Source organism: Tachyglossus aculeatus, chromosome 2 (genome assembly GCF_015852505.1).
Source record: "Tachyglossus aculeatus isolate mTacAcu1 chromosome 2, mTacAcu1.pri, whole genome shotgun sequence".
NCBI lineage: Eukaryota > Metazoa > Chordata > Mammalia > Monotremata > Tachyglossidae > Tachyglossus > Tachyglossus aculeatus.
The window spans coordinates 34,544,493-34,563,915 of NC_052067.1; the positions used below are offsets into that span (position 1 = coordinate 34,544,493).

At 43.9% G+C, this 19,423-nt stretch overlaps 1 protein-coding gene across 1 annotated transcript in view; it reads right to left on the bottom strand.

Moving 5' to 3' along the window:
• The window catches only part of PIK3R4 (phosphoinositide-3-kinase regulatory subunit 4), a 55,557-nt gene that overhangs the window by 31,924 nt on the left and 4,210 nt on the right, over positions 1-19,423 (bottom strand). Inside the window, exons 2-5 of the mRNA XM_038766524.1 lie at positions 14,208-14,982; positions 8,334-8,467; positions 7,618-8,200; positions 4,549-4,683 (exon numbers count right to left, since the gene is read on the bottom strand). Of these exons, the coding sequence (XP_038622452.1) occupies positions 4,549-4,683; positions 7,618-8,200; positions 8,334-8,467; positions 14,208-14,937 (1,582 nt within the window). The 5' untranslated portion in view covers positions 14,938-14,982. The remainder of the gene's footprint in view (positions 1-4,548; positions 4,684-7,617; positions 8,201-8,333; positions 8,468-14,207; positions 14,983-19,423) is intronic.

A 19,423-nucleotide genomic window follows, 5' to 3' on the forward strand; every position in this document is an offset into this window, starting at 1 on the left:
GTTGGGGGGCAATCTAAATAATACGTCTTGGGGTTGGCAAGAACTGGGAGAGTGCCAGGGTCATCTTCTTCCACTTCAGATGAAAGGGTAACCACCCACTGATCAACAAACACCTCAGATACAATTACTATCCTTCAGTTGCAACCTAGTTCCTTTTGATAAGGATCAAAAAGCTAACCATGGGGAAGTGCGGAAAGGTTGTTTACTCGACAATGACCAACAAACTCAAACTACCATAATTATAGAACTATCACTTCCTCCCCTCCACATTATAGGCACCTTTGAATTCACTTAATTGTAGACTTAACCGAAAATCTTCCATGTTCGTTTAGAAAAATATTCACCCAAGGCAGAGTACACGAGCTTAAAATGACTAGGGCTCATTTGTGTTCCCCCCAATAATGGCACACGGTTAATGGGCACACCATTTCTGAATTTTACCCAGATTAACTAACCTAATTAGGCTTCTCGGGAATTTGGGATAATACCTGCTCTGAAAAATTCGTGCAAGTTAACCTCACTTAAAACTGTCAGTGAAAACCCTATTACTAATAACTGAATCCCTTAAATCCCACTAGCAATCTGATCAAATAACTGTGGGTTAAAAGAGGGTGGTGGTGGTGATGATGATGATGATTTACAACAACGATAATAGTAATAATTTTTGTTAAGCACTTACTGTGTGCCAAGCACTACACAAACCACTGAGGTAACTATAAAATAATCAGGTAGGACACTGCTCCTGTCCCTCATGGGGCTCAGGGTCTAATTAGACACATTGTTACAGCCACATACTAGTAATTGCTGTAACCATGGACACTACAGCTCTGACCATATTGATGGGGCAAAAACTAATTATTATCCTGCTATCAATAATTAATAGCTCTTGCAAGACTGAGCAGAGATCATGAGCCCCTTTTGTAGATTTGAGCCCCTCGAGGGACAAGGATCGTATCAAATTGCCACCTGTATATTTTTTCCCAGCACTTAGTACAGTCCCTTACACACATCAAGGGCTTAATAATTCTAATTATTAATTCTAATAATTCTTCATTTTACAGATGAAGAAACTGGGGCCCAGAGAAGGCACGTGGAGGGGCCGAAATTACAACCCTAATTAGGAGAAGCAGCGTGGCCCAGTGGAAAGAGCCCGGGCTTTAGAGTCAGAGGTCATGGGTTCAAATTCCGGCTCCACCACTTGTCAGCTGGGTGACTTTGGGCAAGTCACTTAACTTCTCTGGGCCTCAGTTACCTCATCTGTTAAATGGGGATTAAGACTGTGAGCCCCATGTGGGACAACCTGATCACCTTGTAACCTCCCCAGCACTTAGAACAGTGCTTTGCACATAGTAAGTGCTTAATAAATGCCATTATTATTATTATTATTCTTATTAAGTTACTTAACTTCTCTGTGCCTCAGTTACCTCATCTGTAAAATGGGGATTAAGACTGTGAGCCCCCCGTGGGACAACGTGATCACCTTGTAACCTCCCCAGCGCTTAGAACAGTGCTTTGCACATAGTAAGTGCTTAATAAATGCCATTATTATTATTATTATTATTAAGTTACTTAACTTCTCTGTGCCTCAGTTACCTCATCTGTAAAATGGGGATTAAGACTGGGAGCCCCCCCGTGGGACAACCTGATCACCTTGTAACCTCCCCAGCGCTTAGAACAGTGCTTTGCACATAGTAAGCGCTTAATAAATGCCATCATTATTATTATTATTAGAAACCAGGTCCTCTGCCTCCCAGGCCAATGGTCTTTCACTAGTCCACAGGTGAGAGAAATGTTTTTTAAAACCCCCAATAACCTCATCACTATTACCGCCAGAGAAATAAAAGTTCCTTCTTGAAATGACTCTATTTACTTTACTTGAACATATCTATTCTATTTATCTTATTTTGTTAACATGCTTTGTTTTGTTGTCTGTCTCCCCCTTCTAGACTGTGAGTCCGCTGTTGGGTAGGGACCGTCTCTATATGTTGCCAGCTTGTCCTTCCCAAGCGCTCAGTACAGTGCTCTGCACACAGTAAGTGCTCAATAAATACGATTGATTGATTGATTGAAATGAAAAACACCATCCTCCTGTAGCTGCTGCATCCCCTGCTCCTGCACTCGTAACGGCTGAGACCCCGGTGAGAGCCAAGGCAGTGTGGATTCCCCCGCCCCCTGGGACTTTTCCCCAGCACTCGGCCACGACTCCGCAGAGCAGTCCTTCAATTTGGAGATTCGAGCCGTGCCTTCAAGCGTGGCTGATAAGACCAATCCGCAGGGCTTAAAAGTGAAGACAGATCTTCGCGGCGCTACTGGTTTTGTCCCATTTAGGGCCTGTTTTCTACTTAACGGACCACAAAATGAAAACTAACTAGATATGGTCCTGCGGTGAGCTAAGTTTCTGACCGATTCTTTCTCAGCCACTCTATAATGTGGACATTACCAGAGACTGACATACCGCTGGGTCCACTAGCCCACTAATCAGGTCGAACCCATCCTAGAGTTATCTTAAACCTACCCTTTATTCCTCCCTTCAAGGCCCTACTGAGAGCTCACCTCCTCCAGGAGGCCTTCCCACACTGAGCCCCTTCCTTCCTCTCCCCTTCGTCCCCCTCTCCATCACCCCCATCTTACCTCCTTCCCTTCCCCACAGCACCTGTATATATATGTTTGTACATATTTATTACTCTATTTATTTTACTTGTACAAATCTATTCTATTTATTTTATTTTGTTGGTATGTTTGGTTTTGTTCTCTGTCTCCCCCTTTTAGACTGTGAGCCCACTGTTGGGTAGGGACTGTCTCTATATGTTGCCAACTTGTACTTCCCAAGCGCTCAGTACAGTGCTCTGCACACAGTAAGCGCTCAATAAATACGATTGATGATGATGATGATGACTTATTACTCTATATTTATTTATTTTACTTGTACATATCTATTCTATTTATTTTATTTTGTTAGTATGTTTGGTTTTGTTCTCTGTCTCCCCCTTCTAGACTGTGAGCCCACTGTTGGGTAGGGACTGTCTCTATATGTTGCCAACTTGTACTTCCCAAGCACTTAGCACAGTGCTCTGCATACAGTAAGCGCTCAATAAATACGATTGATTGACTGACTGATTCATTACAAAAAAGTTTAGTTGCAGGAATCCACGCCACCATTAAATAATTCAACAGAGCAAAGTAACATGGCCTAGTGAACAGGGGTCGGGTCGAGTCAGAAAGTTACTAGCGCTCATCCTGGCTTCACCACTTGTCTCCTGTGTGACCTTGGGCAAGTCACTTTACTCCTCTGGGCCTCTGTTACCTCATCTGTAAAATGGGGATTGAGACTGCGAGCTCCATGTGGGACAGGGACTGTGTCATCAATTCAATTTGCTTGTATCCAACCCAGTGATTAGTACAGTCAAACAATCAATCGTATTTATTGAGCGCTTACTGTGTGCAGAGCACTGGACTAAGCGCTTGGGAAGTACGAGTTGGCAACATATAGAGACGGTCCCCACCCAACAGTGGGCTCACAGTCTAGAAGGGGGAGACAGAGAACAAAACACAACATATTAACAAAATAAAATAAACAGAATAGATATGAACAAGTAAAATAGAGTAATAAATATGTATAAACATATATACATATATACAGGTGCTGAGGGGAAGGGAAGGAGGTAAGGTGGGGCGGATGGGGGGGGGAGGGGGAGAGGAAGGAGGGGGCTTCCACACAGTAGGCACTTAACAAATGCCATTATTGTTATTTTTACCACTTCCTTTCTTCAATACTTTCCCTTTGAGAAGGCAAACTGAAAGTTGAACAGTTTTCCGATTAAATCTTACATCGTTCATAGAGTTATTGCATACACAAAGTGTTCCTGTCACAAGAGGTGACCCCCATCTGGCAGTACTAGCTCGGAACTGACAGTGACAAACTGAACTCCTGTTCAGGTTTGTACATCATCCTTCTTTGCTGGTTGGACAGTCGTCATGGGAGATTGCTGTGGTATAATCATCATGGAGACCCTACTAGGATATATGTATGGAAGAAATATACCACATGACGACGTCCCACCTCGGATAGATTAAAATTACATATAATTATTATTTTATATACTATAAAGTATTCCATTATTATAAAATTATTATACAGACTATTAATCTGCTATCAGAGAAGTGCAATTCAAATCTGAACAAACAGTCATATCAAAATCCTGATGATGGTGGGTAGGACTTTTAGACTGTGAGCCCACTGTTGGGTAGGGACTGTCTCTATATGTTGCCAACTTGTACTTCCCAAGCGCTTAGTACAATGCTCTGCACACAGTAAGCGCTCAATAAATACGATTGATTGATTGATTGATTGACTTTTGGAGAATATGGTTATTTTCCAACAAATTAACCCAGGAGCGGTAACAAAGAGAAAGCCATGCAGGGTATTCGGGAACTCTGTGTCCAATCCGTCTCATCTTCGTTTCTGGGTTTGACCAACTTCAAATGCAGGAAAGGTTCTAATTAACAAACAGTAGTCAAACAAGGAAATTTAAAGATGAAATACATTACCTGTGTCATAATTTTCACTTGGGTGTGTTACTTCATCTAATTCTTCACTGTTTGGGTCATTTTCCATATTAAAATTTTTCAGCTGTACCAATTCCAGGAATCTGAGAGCTGTTTCTGCTAACAACGCTATGTTTTCTGTCAGATGAAACATAAGGGGATGCATAGTGATATGAAAATCTAGTAGAAACATTCAGAGCTTACAAAAGTGGCATGTTACTAAAAGCACCTGATCCACAATAGCACTGTCCCTTAATTCAAAGGTTCTACCACCGCCAAGAATGCAACATCCTCTCTTTGCCTTGTTTTTCTTTCCTACTAATACACATGGATGACCCAAGCGGCAGCTCTTTTCTTCCACGTGCTGAGAAAAGCGGCGCATCATTTCGCGGCCAAACAACCAAGGGGAAGGTTCTTGTCCAGTGAGTGTTCTGAGAAACGGAACTGGATAGCCCTCCCCACTAGGCTTCACCAAACCACATCCCATCCCTCCTTCGAAGCCCTCCTGGAGATTTTCCACCTCCAGGAAGAATTCCAACTCATTCTCCCATTTGGCCAGCCATGCCATCATCACAGTAAGCACCTCTACAATGAGGAATATATACCTATAAACGTACATATGTGTTATATTTTTCCATCACTTGGGTCTAGGATTTATACAGTCGAATCTTGTTGATCTGGCTGCGGATTATCCACTTGAGAGGAAAGAGGAGGCAGTGCCATGCCTGAGCTGAGAGGTGACTGGCCTTTGCCACGAGGGTTTGTGCGGTAAGTGGAACCCGTGATGGTCAGCTGGGCTCAAAACTGCAACATTCCTGGAGAAGGCTGCGGTTTCCTGGCTCAGCCACCCATTCCCCTCCGGGTCCCTCATCACTTGCAGCAGGAAGGGCCGATACCCCCTGCCCACTTGGCTGCACGTAACCACATTTACTCATTGTGCATTAGTTGGGGGCAACGGTCACAGAGCCTGTATGCAGAACACAGCGGTCAGCCCAAGCCAAAAGGCTACCAAACTCTGCTGCAAGAGGGGTTTTTGGACTACCCGTGCTTTTTTTTTTCCATTTTTTTGGCGGGGGGGTCGCCTTTCCCTGAGATTGAGTTGGATAACCATCTATTTTCTCATCCACATTATGGAACATTTATCAATTCATGTTTACCATTACCAGTCCACCTGTTAAAATTCACTTGTTTTTTTCTACAAGGCAACTATCCTATGGCTTCCTCTTCAGCTTCCAAACCTTCAGCCCCTACCAAGCTATTTGAGAATTTTTTGACTCCCTGCTGAAACCACCAGTGTCCCTAATCCCCGACCTGATCAAGTACTTTTCTGGGGTAAAATGATCTGTTTTACTTATTCTCACATGTAAACTTTCTCACTCTACTGTCCTTCCCCACTGTTTCTCAAGAAGGGATATCCTACCTGCTCTCTAAATCGATCCCTCTACCTCTGGCCCCATCACCTCTCATCTTCCTAGAACCCTTGCTCCTTCTCGCTGTACCTCCCTCTCATCCGCCTCACCGCCAACCCCTTGCTTACATCGCCTCTCACCCGCTTCGCATCCAACAATACACTACTCCTCCCCAACTTCAAAACCCTACTAAAAATCCTTCAAGAGGTTTTCCTGTCCAACACTTCCCCATTTACTCGCCCCTCTGCATCGACTCTGCACTTGGCTGTGTAGCTCTCGAGCTCTTCGTTACTCAGCCTAAGCCCACAGCGTAAACATCCTTAATCTCTATTCCCCTACTTGCAATTTACAGTAATGTCTCCCTCTCTCAGAAGACTGCAATGGCAATGGACTCTGTTGTACTGCACTCCCCCAAATGCTTATTTCAGTGCTCTGCATATAGCAGGTGCTCAAAAAATAGCCACTGAGCAGATTCAATTCCTCTTGGCTTCTCGTATTTACAAATACCCCTGCAGTTCTTCTCGGGGAACACCAAAGCACCTAAATCCAAGAATACTGTTATTTACTGAATGCAGGACATAAACCAAGATTAAAATCCTTTATATAATACTACCACTAATAATAATGATGGCATTTATTAAGTGCTTACTATGTGCAAAGCACTGTTCTAAGCGCTGGGGAGGTTACAAGGTGATCAGGTTGTCCCACTGGGGGCTCACAGTCTTCATCCCCATTTTACAGATGAGGGAACTGAGGCCCAGAGAAGGTAAGTGACTTGCCCAAAGTCACACAGCTGACATTTGGCGGAGCCGGGATTTGAACCCATGACCTCTGACTCCAAAGCCCGGGCTCTTTCCACTGAGCCTCGCTGTCCCCAGGCTTCTATAGGAATCAGTGGGGCAAATACTGTTTAAACCATCGTGTTTTCGAAGATATTTAGTTGTGCGCTTGCAGGCACACGATCTTGGGATAAATTCTCAAACCCAGTCTTTATGATTTAAAGCATTGCAACAATTGATTAGCATTAATAACAGTTCATTTCCCATGTAGACAGAAACATTTCCGGAGTTCATTTCAAGTGTGGGACTGTGCTGGACTCAAAACTCACTTGCCTTAATGCCAGGTAGAGCAGACTGACAGAGTTTGGTATATTCTGGCTTAATCCCGAAAGAGCCTGGAGGACGGAGACCCTTGAGTCATAGGCAAGTCAGCGTGCTTCACTATCAAACTGCCAGTCACAACAAATCATTCTCTACCACTACATCCAGCTGCCTTTTATTAGCTTAAATCCGAGACTCCACAAAATTCCAGCACTTGAAGTGAGACTGTAATGACCCTATAAAATAAACTTCTTGGGACCACTGCGTTAAATTTAAATTGTGAAAGTCAAATTCTTCTGTCAAATCTTTATCTGGTAAGAGTCTCACGATCACTATCACCCGGGATGCTGAACATTCAAAAGCAGCAGGCTAACACGGAGTTGAGCCAAGAGATATTCCAACCGTTACCAATAAATTTCTCAAAATCTGAAAGGTATCTCGCACTGTACGGGACCCTCACTTTCGCCTGGAATGCCCACTGAAATCAGAGTCCTAACCGAAGGCTGAGCGATTACTTTTCAAAATCTACAAGACGCTTTAGTAGTTGCAAGGTCAACTCTTACCAGCATAAGCGAGCCTGACGATCGTGGCCTCATCCTGAGCCAAATGTGCGATGCCCGGCAAGATGTACTCCGGATAAATATTGACGTCGTTCCGTGGCACTTCTTTGACAAGGGCAAGAACTTTGGTCAGCGTCCTCACAGCTTCTGCCCTCACCCTGGGCACAGAGTCGTTACTGAAATGCAGAAGGTAAGGCGTCATGCGGTCCAGCAGGATTTCCACACTTAGTCTGGGGGCCAAATGAAGAACGAGCTCCAGGGCAGCAAGTTTCGAATCACAGTACTTGAGGGTCTGTAAACAGGACGTTATCACGGACACCAAAATAACCAGCCCATTCTCCTTGGTCTCGCCCTCGGCCTTTTCAGTTCGGTCGTGCCCACAGAGATTGTGAATGATGTTGTCCAGATCTTTACGGATGACCAGAATACGCTCATCTGCGGAGATAAATGTCTCCTTGGCAAACTGAGCCATATAAGGCTGAAGGAAAGTGTAAAATATTTCGGGAAAGGCATTGCCACGTTGCTGCTTTAAATAATCTTCTGCCCCTAAACGTTTATCTGGTTCACAGCGAATCATCTGAGTAACCTGGACCGGGAGAAGTAAGAGAATGAGGGACAGATTTTAGAACTGCAAATAAAATACAGTTGAGCAACTGTATAGAAGGAGGCTAAAATTCTTAGTAGCAAAGCAATGCTTCTACAGCACACCCGACATTTACCAGTTCTCTGATGCTGTGATCTTCGATCTTATTTAATACTTGGTCGGGGGAAAAGTGTCCATTCCTATAGGCCAAAAGCTGAGACAGGTCAAACAGTGGTACACCTTCTGTAAACAACTCAGCAATTACACATCCTGGGAAGCATCACAGAAAAGAAACAGTCCATGAAAAACAGTCATAAAGGCGGCAACGAGACATTAAGCACATCTTGTTCACATTAAGACAGAACGATGAAAACCTTTTAAAAACTTGAACTGTAAAATCAAATGAAAGGCTACAAATAGCCCAAACCAGCGGATGGAAAAATATTTCCAGCCTTTCTTAGATCTTTCTCATTCTACGAATTACAGAAAAACTGAGAAACAATGGAAAAACTTGACTTTTACAATACTTCTCAACTATCAGGCTGATAACTAGAATAAGCTACCTGGAGATGCTATGGCACCTCCATCCCCTAAATTTGTTTTTTGGGGGTTTTTACAGAATAAACTGCCATCTGGGTTAGTCATTCACTTGTCTGGGAAGAGTTGGGTGCTAGATAATCTCTTGAGATCCATTCCAGCTCTGTTTATGAAAACAATGTTTTTAGTTCTACACCGGGCAACAACTTTTGAACCGAACCCCATCAAAGAAGGACAAAACCTTCAAAGTGTTGATGTAAAAAGGAAAAGTTTGGAGGAGCACCTGACGCTTACAGTTGCTTAGCTCGATGAATCAATCAATCAATCATATTTATTGAGCGCTTGTTGTGTGCATGGCACTGTACTGTTTGGGAGATTACAACACAACAATATAAGAGACATTCCCCGTCCACAATGAACTGCAATTAATCAATCAATCGTATTTATTGAGCGCTTACTGTGTGCACAGCACCGTACTAAGCGCTTGGGAAGTACAAGTTGAGACACTCCCTACCCAACAGTGGGCTCACATAGTAGGGGTTCAGTGAATACTGCAGTTCATTGTGGGCAGGGAATGTGTCTCTTAGTACACATTAATACTGAGTACATTAATACTAATTTTGTAGTATTCGTTAAGCACATACTGTGCATTAAGCGCTGGGGTGGATACAAACAAATTGGGTTGGCTACAGTCCCTGTCCCTCGTCGGGCTCACAGTCTCAATCCCCATTTCTGCAGCTGAGATAACTGACACACAGAAAAGGGAAATCAATCAATCAATCGTATTTATTGAGCGCTTACTGTGTGCAGAGCACTGTACTAAGCGCTTGGGAGGTACAAGATGGCAACATATAGAGACAGTCCCTACCCAACAGTGGGCCTAGGGTCACAGAGCAAACAAGTGGCAGAGCCGGGATTAGAACCAATGACCTTCTGATGCCCGGGCTCTATCCACTCTGACATGCTGCTTCCCCTGAACTGCTACATCAATCAATCAATCGTATTTATTGAGCGCTTATTGGGTGCAGAGCACTGTACTAAGCGCTTGGGAAGTCCAAGTTGGCAACATATAGAGATAGTCCCTACCCAACAGTGGGCTCACAGTCTAAAAGGGGGAGACAGAGAACAAAACCAAACATACTAACAACATAAAATAAATAGAATAGATATGTACAAGTAAAATAAATAAATAAATAAATAAATAAATAGAGTAATAAACAATTCAGATGTGATCCCTGACACCCACATCTAGGTGGGGGAGGACAGATGCATAGAAAAGAACAGTAAATTATCAACAATGTACAGGCACCTGGAACATTGAGAAACACAAGAATCCCTAAGTGGGGGCACGGCTCGGGACAGAAGCGGTGGCAGTCGCCAAGTCTTTCTCTTGGATCTCAAAGGCCACAGTCCCCCTGAGATCTAACTCGTCCTGTCTAAAACTCCTCACCCTGGGCTTCAAGGCTGTCCATCACCTCGCCCCTTCCTACCTCACCTCCCTTCTCTCCTTCTATAGCTCAGACCGCACCCTCCGCTCCTCTGCCGCTAATCTCCTCACCATACCTCGTTCTCGCCTGTCCCGCCATCGACCCCCAGCCCACGTCATCCCCCAGGCCTGGAATGCCCTCCCTCTGCCCATCCGCCAAGCTAGCTCTGTTCCTCCCTTCAAGGACCTCCTGAGAGCTCACCTCCTCCAGGAGGCCTTCCCAGACTGAGCCCCTTCCCTCCTCTCCCCCTCGTCCCCCTCTCCATCCCCCCATCTTACCTCCTTCCCTTCCCCACAGCACCTGTATATATGTATACATGTCTGTACATAGTTATTACTCTATTCATTTATTTATTTATTTTACTTGTACATATCTATTCTATTTATTTTATTTTGTTAGTTTGGTTTTCTTCTCTGTCTCCCCCTTTTAGACTGTGAGCCCACTGTTGGGCAGAGAATGTCTCTATATGTTGCCAATTTGTACTTCCCAAGAGCTTAGTACAGTGCTCTGCACACAGTAAGCACTCAATAAATACGATTGATGATGATAAAGACTCCGGGCTAGAGGGTCCAGGCTGTTGCGGGCCCCTAGGTCCTGCAGGGATGGGCTCTGCCATACCACAGTGAGGGGCAGAAAAGGGGGCTCGAGCAGCGCAAAGACCCCCGACCTCCCCGGGTCATGGCTGTTCCACACGTGCCAATCCTAGGTGTCGACACCCAAATCCCCTCAGAGTCACCACCCTTCCTTCCCTGCTTTGTTACAAGCAGCGTAAATGAGGTGGTGGAAAGCTTACCCTGTCTTTCCAGGGAATCCGGGCAGTTTCACTGAGGCAGTTAACAGCTTGTATTTCAGAAACAAAATAAAGACTATCGTATACAAACAAATGAGCAGGATTTCCCAGATTTAGTTCAGCTCAAGTGTCTGGTGCATTTAAGTGGGCAGCTAGAAATATCTTCTAGTCCTATGGATGACATGTTAGGTCAGTCATAATCTGGGGCTAAAAAAATAAGATAAACTCTTTTCCAAAACCCTCCTTGAACTCCAGTGGAACAGGTGATCAGGGTCCCAGGGTCTTGTTCTTAGAAATACAAATGAGCATGATTTTCCTAGATTTAGTTCAGCTCAAGTGTCTGGTGCATTTAAGCGGGCAGCTAGAAATATCTTCTAGTCCTATGGATGACATGTTAGGTCAGTCATAATCTGGGGCTAAAAAAATAAGATAAACTCTTTTCCAAAACCCTCCTTGAACTCCAGTGGAACAGGTGATCAGGGTCCCAGGGTCTTGTTCTTAGAAATACAAATTAGCAGGATTTTCCTAGATTTAGTTCAGCTCAAGTGTCTGGTGCATTTAAGCGGGCAGCTAGAAATATCTTCTAGTCCTATGGATGACATGTTAGGTCAGTCATAATCTGGGGCTAAAAAAATAAGATAAACTCTTTTCCAAAACCCTCCTTGAACTCCAGTGGAACAGGTGATCAGGGTCCCAGGGTCTTGTTCTTAGAAATACAAATGAGCAGGATTTTCCTAGATTTAGTTCAGCTCAAGTGTCTGGTGCATTTAAGTGGGCAGTTAGAAATATCTTCTAGTCCTATGGATGACATGTTAGGTCAGTCATAATCTGGGGCTAAAAAAATAAGATAATCTCTTTTCCAAAACCCTCCTTGAACTCCAGTGGAACAGGTGATCAAGGTTCCAGGGTCTTGTTCTTAGAAACACAAATGAGCAGGATTTCCTAGATTTAGTTAAGCTCAAGTGTCTGGTGCATTTAAGTGGGCAGCTAGAAATATCTTCTAGTCCTATGGATGACATATTAGATCAGTCATAATCTGGGGCTAAAAAAATAAGATAATCTCTTTTCCAAAACCCTCCTTGAACTCCAGTGGAACAGATGATTAAGGTTCCAGGGTCTTGTTCTTAGAAACAAATGAGCAGGATTTCCTAGATTTAGTTAAGCTCAAGTGTCTGGTGCATTTAAGTGAGCAGCTAGAAATATCTTCTAGTCCTATGGATGACATATTAGATCAGTCATAATCTGGGGCTAAAAAAATAAGATAATCTCTTTTCCAAAACCCTCCTTGAACTCCAGGGGAACAGATGATCAAGGTTCCAAGGTCTTGTTCTTAGAAACAACTGACAGTGAATCTTCATAAACATCTGTACTCTTAATACCCCAGGTATTTTTTTTTAAGAGTGCCTCAGCTGTGATATTAATGGGCCAAACAAGTCTTTCAGAATCCCTGAAAAACTCCATTTTAATTCCCCTGTGATGAGAGTGGGAATAAAGAAGGTCCTAGAAATCTAGTGGTCACATAAACTGGGTAGGTAGCACTAGCTTTTGATTGTCAATCAATCAATCGTATTTATTGAGCGCTTACTGTATGCAGAGCACTGTACTAAGCGCTTGGGAAGTACCCCGTCCACCAAACTAGCTCTCTTCCTCCCTTCAAGGCCCTACTGAGAGTTCACCTCCTCCAGGAGGCCTTCCCAGACTGCGCCCCTTCCTTCCTCTCCCCCTCGTCCCCCTCTTCATCCCCCTCATCTTACCTCCTTCCCTTCCCCACAGCACCTGTATATATGTATATATGGTTGTACACATTTATTACTCTATTTATTTATTTATTTATTTATTTATTTTACTTGTACATTTCTATCCTATTTATTTTATTTTGTTGGTATGTTTGGTTTTGTTCTCTGTCTCCCCCTTTTAGACTGTGAGCCCACTATTGGGTAGGGACTGTCTCTATATGTTGCCAACTTGTACTTCCCAAGCGCTTAGTACAGTGCTCTGCACACAGTAAGCGCTCAATAAATACAATTGATGATGATGATGATGATGATGATGATGATGAAGTACAAGTTGGCAACATATAGAGACGGTCCCTACCCAACAGTGGGCTCACAGTCTAGAATGGGGAGACAGAGAACAAAACAAAACATATTAACAAAATAAAATAAATAGAATAGATATGTACAAGTAAAATAGAGTAATAAATAAATAAATAGAGTAATAAATTGTCCAAGGACTGAGTACAATGCTCCACCCACAGTAAACACTTAAGATTATTACTACTACTAATTGCCTCTTGTGTAATAAAAAGGCACAGAAAACATGTCACATTAAAATGGATAATAAGCTTGACTCTTCCACATTTTAGGGATGGGGAAGCCCAGATGCAACGGCGTTTTATGGGGCAATATTGCTACAGACTAGAGCGTAGTGATGACCTGCCTATTTATGAAACACTTTAGTCCCTCGCAATGCTGTAGATGCCAAACAGGAGGACTGAACCTAAAATTATTAACTAAAACAAGCACTGCAACAGAAATAATCACTCTCAGAGTAAATGGAGAATACACTTCTCAATACAAACGAATACACTGGTTAATAGGGAAAGTAGCTTTCGAAAAACTTTAGAGTTTACTGCCAGCTGAATGGCAAGGAGTCCGGAGAGGTGATCTTCTGAATTTTCCGGGACTCGGCGTGCAACAGATTCTCTCTCAACACCACTCACGCTCCGAGATAGTCTCCCACACAATCAACAGGGTCATTTGGGAACCAAGGAGCAACTCAATTGTGAGCCCCATGTGGGGCAAGACTGATTATCTACTTATTTATTTTACTTGTATATATCTATTCTATTTATTTTATTTTGTTAGTATGTTTGGTTTTGTTCTCTGTCTCCCCCATTTAGACTGTGAGCCCACTGTTGGGTAGGGACTGTCTCTATATGTTGCCAACTTGGACTTCCCAAGCGCTTAGTACAGTGCTCTGCACACAGTAAGCGCTCAATAAATATGATTGATGATGATGATGATGATCTTGTATCTACCCCAGTGTTTAGCATAAGCACTTACCAAATACCATTAAAAAATACAACTCTACTAGGTGACTTACGGACCTACAGCCTATATTAAGGCTTTTCAATTCTCAGTATAAAAATAAAAACACATTCGGTATTCCTCTCCGGGTGATCCTACTTGAATACCTGCGGAAAATATGTCCATCGCACGCTTCAATTCTCCTCTTGTTCTCTGGTTGCTGCTTGCCAAATCTACCAGCGGCGTTGAAGGATCTCGCATATATTCTAGCTCTGTGGCGAACATGCCGCCGTCAACAAAGCGCTCGGGAGCAATATAACAGGTCCTCCTCCGCGAAGTGTCGAAGAAATAGTTGAAGTCCGCCGGATTGTCCTCCGGCAGGTAAGTTGGCTTGAAACTGGCAAAGTCGGTGAGAAGGACCCAATTCCAACTGGTGACCATCACGTTTTCGGTCTTGATGTCCCCGTGACGGACCCCCGATTTGTGCGCCTGGTCCACGGCGGTCAGGATCTGGAATGCGATCCACCGCTTCTCGATGTTGTTGAGGAACGGGCGGGTGCTGATTCGGTCGTAGAGATTGTCTCGCACGTACTGTCTGAAGAGCATGGCCGCCTTTTCGGTCATTGTGGCCTTCTGAAAGGGCAGGCAGTTCTGCGCCGAATGAAGCCGGATTTTCAGCTCCTCCAGCTCTTGTTTGTAGCTAGTTAAAGGTAGGGTTGGATCCTGGATGGCAAAGACCTTCACCACCACGAAGCCTTCTCGGTGCTTGGCTCGGGCAACTTTGAAAAACCGAGTGCTCCCCAGGCTTTTGTCGTATTCGAAGTCGTGGATGTCTGAAAAGTAACTGTCCACTGAAAGGATCTGGGAGGGGGCGATGCCGGCTAGCTGATTCCCCATGATGACAACACTTGCGGCCGCGAATGTCTCCTCAGAGGGCAAAATCTACAAAAATATGGGGGAAAAAAAAGGTATCTTTTATCTCGGGAAGTAAACGATGCTGAATTCAGTCATCATTGACCCCCCGTGTGTAGAGTACTGTTCCGGGCACTTGGGACCACAGAATAAAAGCCAAAGTGTCTGCCCTAGTCTACTGTTAATGTCATGTGCCGTTTGGATGTCGTTGAACTGTCCTAGGGGAGAGGAGATCGACAGTCAGGGGTCCTGAGGCCCAAGTGGAGGTTCCTGCAACTTTTTCTAAACTTAAGCTTAATTCTCAGGTGGTTTTCCTATGTAGGTCGACGTCCCTCTTGAGGAAAAAGTTTCCGAAAAGAAACTTTAAAATGTAGAAATAAACCACAGATAGTTTATGTTCCCTTTTCCCTCCCTCTCTTGCCCACCATTTTAACACCACTCGAGGCCAGGAGAGCGTACGCCATCAACTGCCACGGGCTCGGTTTGAAATGCCACTAAAATACAAATTGTCAAGTCTATGGTACTTCCAGTGACAACGTACGGGTCTGAAAGCCGGACAGTGAAAAAACAGGGTAGAAAGAACATCGATTCTTTTGAAATGCGGTGTTGGAGAAGGCTTTTGCGGGTACCGCGGACTGCCCGAAAGACGAATAAATGGATTTTAGAGCAAATTAAAGCACGGTGGTCTTCGGAAGGCCAAATGACTCGACTTGGATTATATTTTGAGGCCTCAATTCTCTGGAGAAGACACCAATGCTAGGAAAAGTCCAGGGAAAACATGGAAGAGGCAGACCAGCAGCTAGATGGATAGAGACCATCACAACGATAACAAAAGAACTATTAGAACTATTATCCTGTATATATGTATGTTTGTACATATTTATTACTCTATTTACTTATTTTACTTGTACATATCTATTCTATTTATTTTATTTTGTTAGTTTGTTTGGTTTTGTTCTCTGTCTCCCCCTTTTAGACTGTGAGCCCACTGCTGGGTAGGGACTGTCTCTATATGTTACCAACTTGTACTTCCCAATCGCTTAGTACAGTGCTCTGCACACAGTAAGCGCTCAATAAATACGATTGATGATGATGATGATTAGAAAGGTTGCGGATTAAGGCAGAGGACAGAACATTCTGGAGAAAGAATATCCATGGAGTCGCTATGAATCGGAAACGACTCAATGGCATTTAGTAGTAGTAGTAATAATAATAATAACAATAATAATAATAATAATAATCAATATGGGTATATATCAGGTCAAGCAGCATCCTTTCCACAGTTGCACTGGTCCAGGGTTCTGTGTTTTTGAACACAGAAATAAAATAGTACGAAATGAATGTGAGAACTAATTGCAAGCTCCAATCATCCCAGACTCAAGAAGTAGTGTAGTTTATGGGCAAGAGTGGTAATCAGAGGATGTGGGTTCTAATCCTGACTCCACTGCTTGCCTGCTGTGTGACCTTGGGCAAGCCACTTCACTTCTCTGTGCCTCAGTTACCTCCCTCTGTAAAACGGGGATGAAGGCTGTGAGCCCCACGTGGGACACCCCGATTACCCTGTGTCTCCCCCAGCGCTCAGAACGGTGGATTGGCACATAGTCAGCGCTTAACAAATGTCATAATTACTAATTATAAAAAGAAAAACAGTGCTTGGCACATAGTCAGTCCTTAGAGAATAAGAATGGCTCAGTGGAAAAGATCCCGGTCTTTGGAGTCGGCGGTCATAGGTTCAAATCCCAGCTCCACCAATTGTCAGCTGTGTGAGCCTGGGCAAGTCACTTCACTTCTCTGTGCCTCAGTTCCCTCATCTGTAAAATGGGGAGGAAGACTGTGAGCCCCCCCAGACTGAGCCCCTTCCTTCCTCTCCCCCTCGTCCCCTTCTCCATCCCCCCATCTTACCTCCTACCCTTCCCCACAGCACCTGTATATATGTATATATGTTTGCACATATCTATTACTCTATTTATTTATTTATTTTCCTTGTACATATCTATTCTATTTATTTTATTTTGTTAGTATGTTTGGTTTTGTCTCCCCCTTTTAGACTGTGTTTGGTTTTGTCTCCCCCTTTTAGACTGTGAGCCCACTGTTGGGTAGGGACTGTCTCTATATGTTGCCAATTTGTACTTCCCAAGCGCTTAGTACAGTGCTCTGCACACAGTAAGTGCTCAATAAATATGATTGATGATGATGATGATGACAACCTGATCACCTTGTAACCTCCCCAGCGCTTAGAACAGTGCTTTGCACATAGTAAGCGCTTAATAAAATGCCATCATTATCAACAAAATACTAGTATTATTATTTGACTGCTATTTGCCTCCTTCCTTAGTACAGTGCTCTGCACACAGTAAGTGCTCAATAAATACAATTGATTGATTGATTGATTAGAACGAACACACACCCCCACCCACCCACACACTTATTACAAGCCCTTTAAACCTGGTTGTCCGGAAGATTAGAGAAGTGAAAACAGGATGACAGTGTGGGTGACCATGGGGAATTGGGGGAGACGCTAACCTGGTTCCCCTGGAAAGGTGCCTGGTGGGCAGAGGGGGTGAAGGTGGGGTGGGGAGGAAGGTTTATTTAATAATAATAATTATTATTATGGTATTTGTTAAGCGCTTACTATGTGCTAAGCACTGTTCTAAGCGCTGGGGTTGGTAGCAGCGTGGCTCAGTGGAAAGAGCCCAGGCTTGGGAGTCAGAGGTCGTGGGTTCTAATCCCGGCTCCGCCACTTGTCAGCTGTGTGACTCTGGGCAAGTCACTTCACTTCTCTGGGCCTCAGTTCCCTCATCTGTAAAATGGGGATGAAGACTGTGAGCCCCACGTGGGACAACCTGATCACCTTGTATCCATCCCAGCGCTTAGAACGGTGCTCGGCACATAGTAAGCGCTTAACAAATGCCATTATTATTACTACAAGGTCAGGTTGTCCCACGTGGGGCTCAGTCTTCATCCCCATTTTACAGATGAGGGAACTGGGGCCCAGAGAATAATAATGTTGGTATTTGTTAAGCGCTTACTCTGTGCCAAACACTGTTCTAAGCTCTGGGGGAGATACAAGCTTATCAGGTTGTCCCACCTGGAGCTCCCAGTCTTCATCATCCCCATTTTCCAGACGAGGTCACTGAGGCCCAGAGAAGTGAAGTGACTGGCCCAAGGTCACACAGCAGACAAGTGGTGGAGCCGGGATTAGAACCCATGACCTCTGACACCCAAGCCCGGGCTCTTGCCACTGAGCCACACTGCTTCTCTAGTGAAGTGACTTGCCCGAGGTAGCAGACAAGCGGTGGGGGCGGGATTAGAACCCATGACCTCTGACTCATTCATTCAATCGTATTTTTGGAGCGCTTACTGTGTGCAGAGCACTGTACTAAGCGCTTGGGAAGGACAAGTCGGCAACATATAGGGACGGCCGTACCCAACAATGGGCTCACATCATCATCATCATCAATCGTATTTATTGAGCGCTTACTATGTGCAGAGCACTGTACTAAGCGCTTGGGAAGTACAAATTGGCAACATATAGAGACAGTCCCTACCCAAGAGAGGGCTCACAGTCTAAAAGGGGGAGACAGAGAACAAAACCAAACATACCAACAAAATAAAATAAATAAAATAGATATGTACAAGCAAAATAGAGTAATAAATAAATAAATAGAGTAATAAATAAATAGAGTAATAAATAAATAGAGTAATAAATAAATAGAGTAATAGTCTAGCTCACAGTCTACCCTGGGCTCTTCAATCATTCCATCATCTTTATTGAGCGCTGACTGTGTGCAGAGCACTGTCCTAAGCACTTGGTAGAGGACAAATCGGCACCAGAGACGGTCCCTACCCAGAGCTCACAGTCTAGAAGATTAATAATAATAATATAATACTGATGGCATTTGTTCATTCATTCATTCAGTTGCACTTACTGAGCGCTGACCATGTGCAGAGCACTGTCCAAAGCGTTTGGGAAGTGCAGATCGGCAACAAATAGAGACAATCTCTACCCCACAAAGGGCTCACAGTCTAGAAGATTATTATTATTAATAATAATAATGATGATGATGATTGCATTTGTTCATTCATTCAATTGTACTTATTGAGCGCTGACTGCATGCAGAGCACTGTCCTAGGAGCTTGGGAAGTCCAGATCGGCACCAGAAAGAGACGGTCCCTACCCCACAATGGGCACACACATAGGCTAGAAGATTATTAATAATAATAATAATAACAATGGCATTTGTTCTTTCATTCAATTGCACTTATTTAGCGCTGACTGTGTGCGGAGCACTGCCCGAAGTGCTTGGGTAGTACAAATCGGCACCAGACCCCGACCCCACAATGGGCTCATAATAATAATAATAATAATGGCATTTGTTCATTCATTCAATTGCATTTATTGAGCACTGTGTGCAGAGCACTGCCCTAAGCGCTTGGGTAGTACAAATCGGCACCAGATAGGGACGGTCCC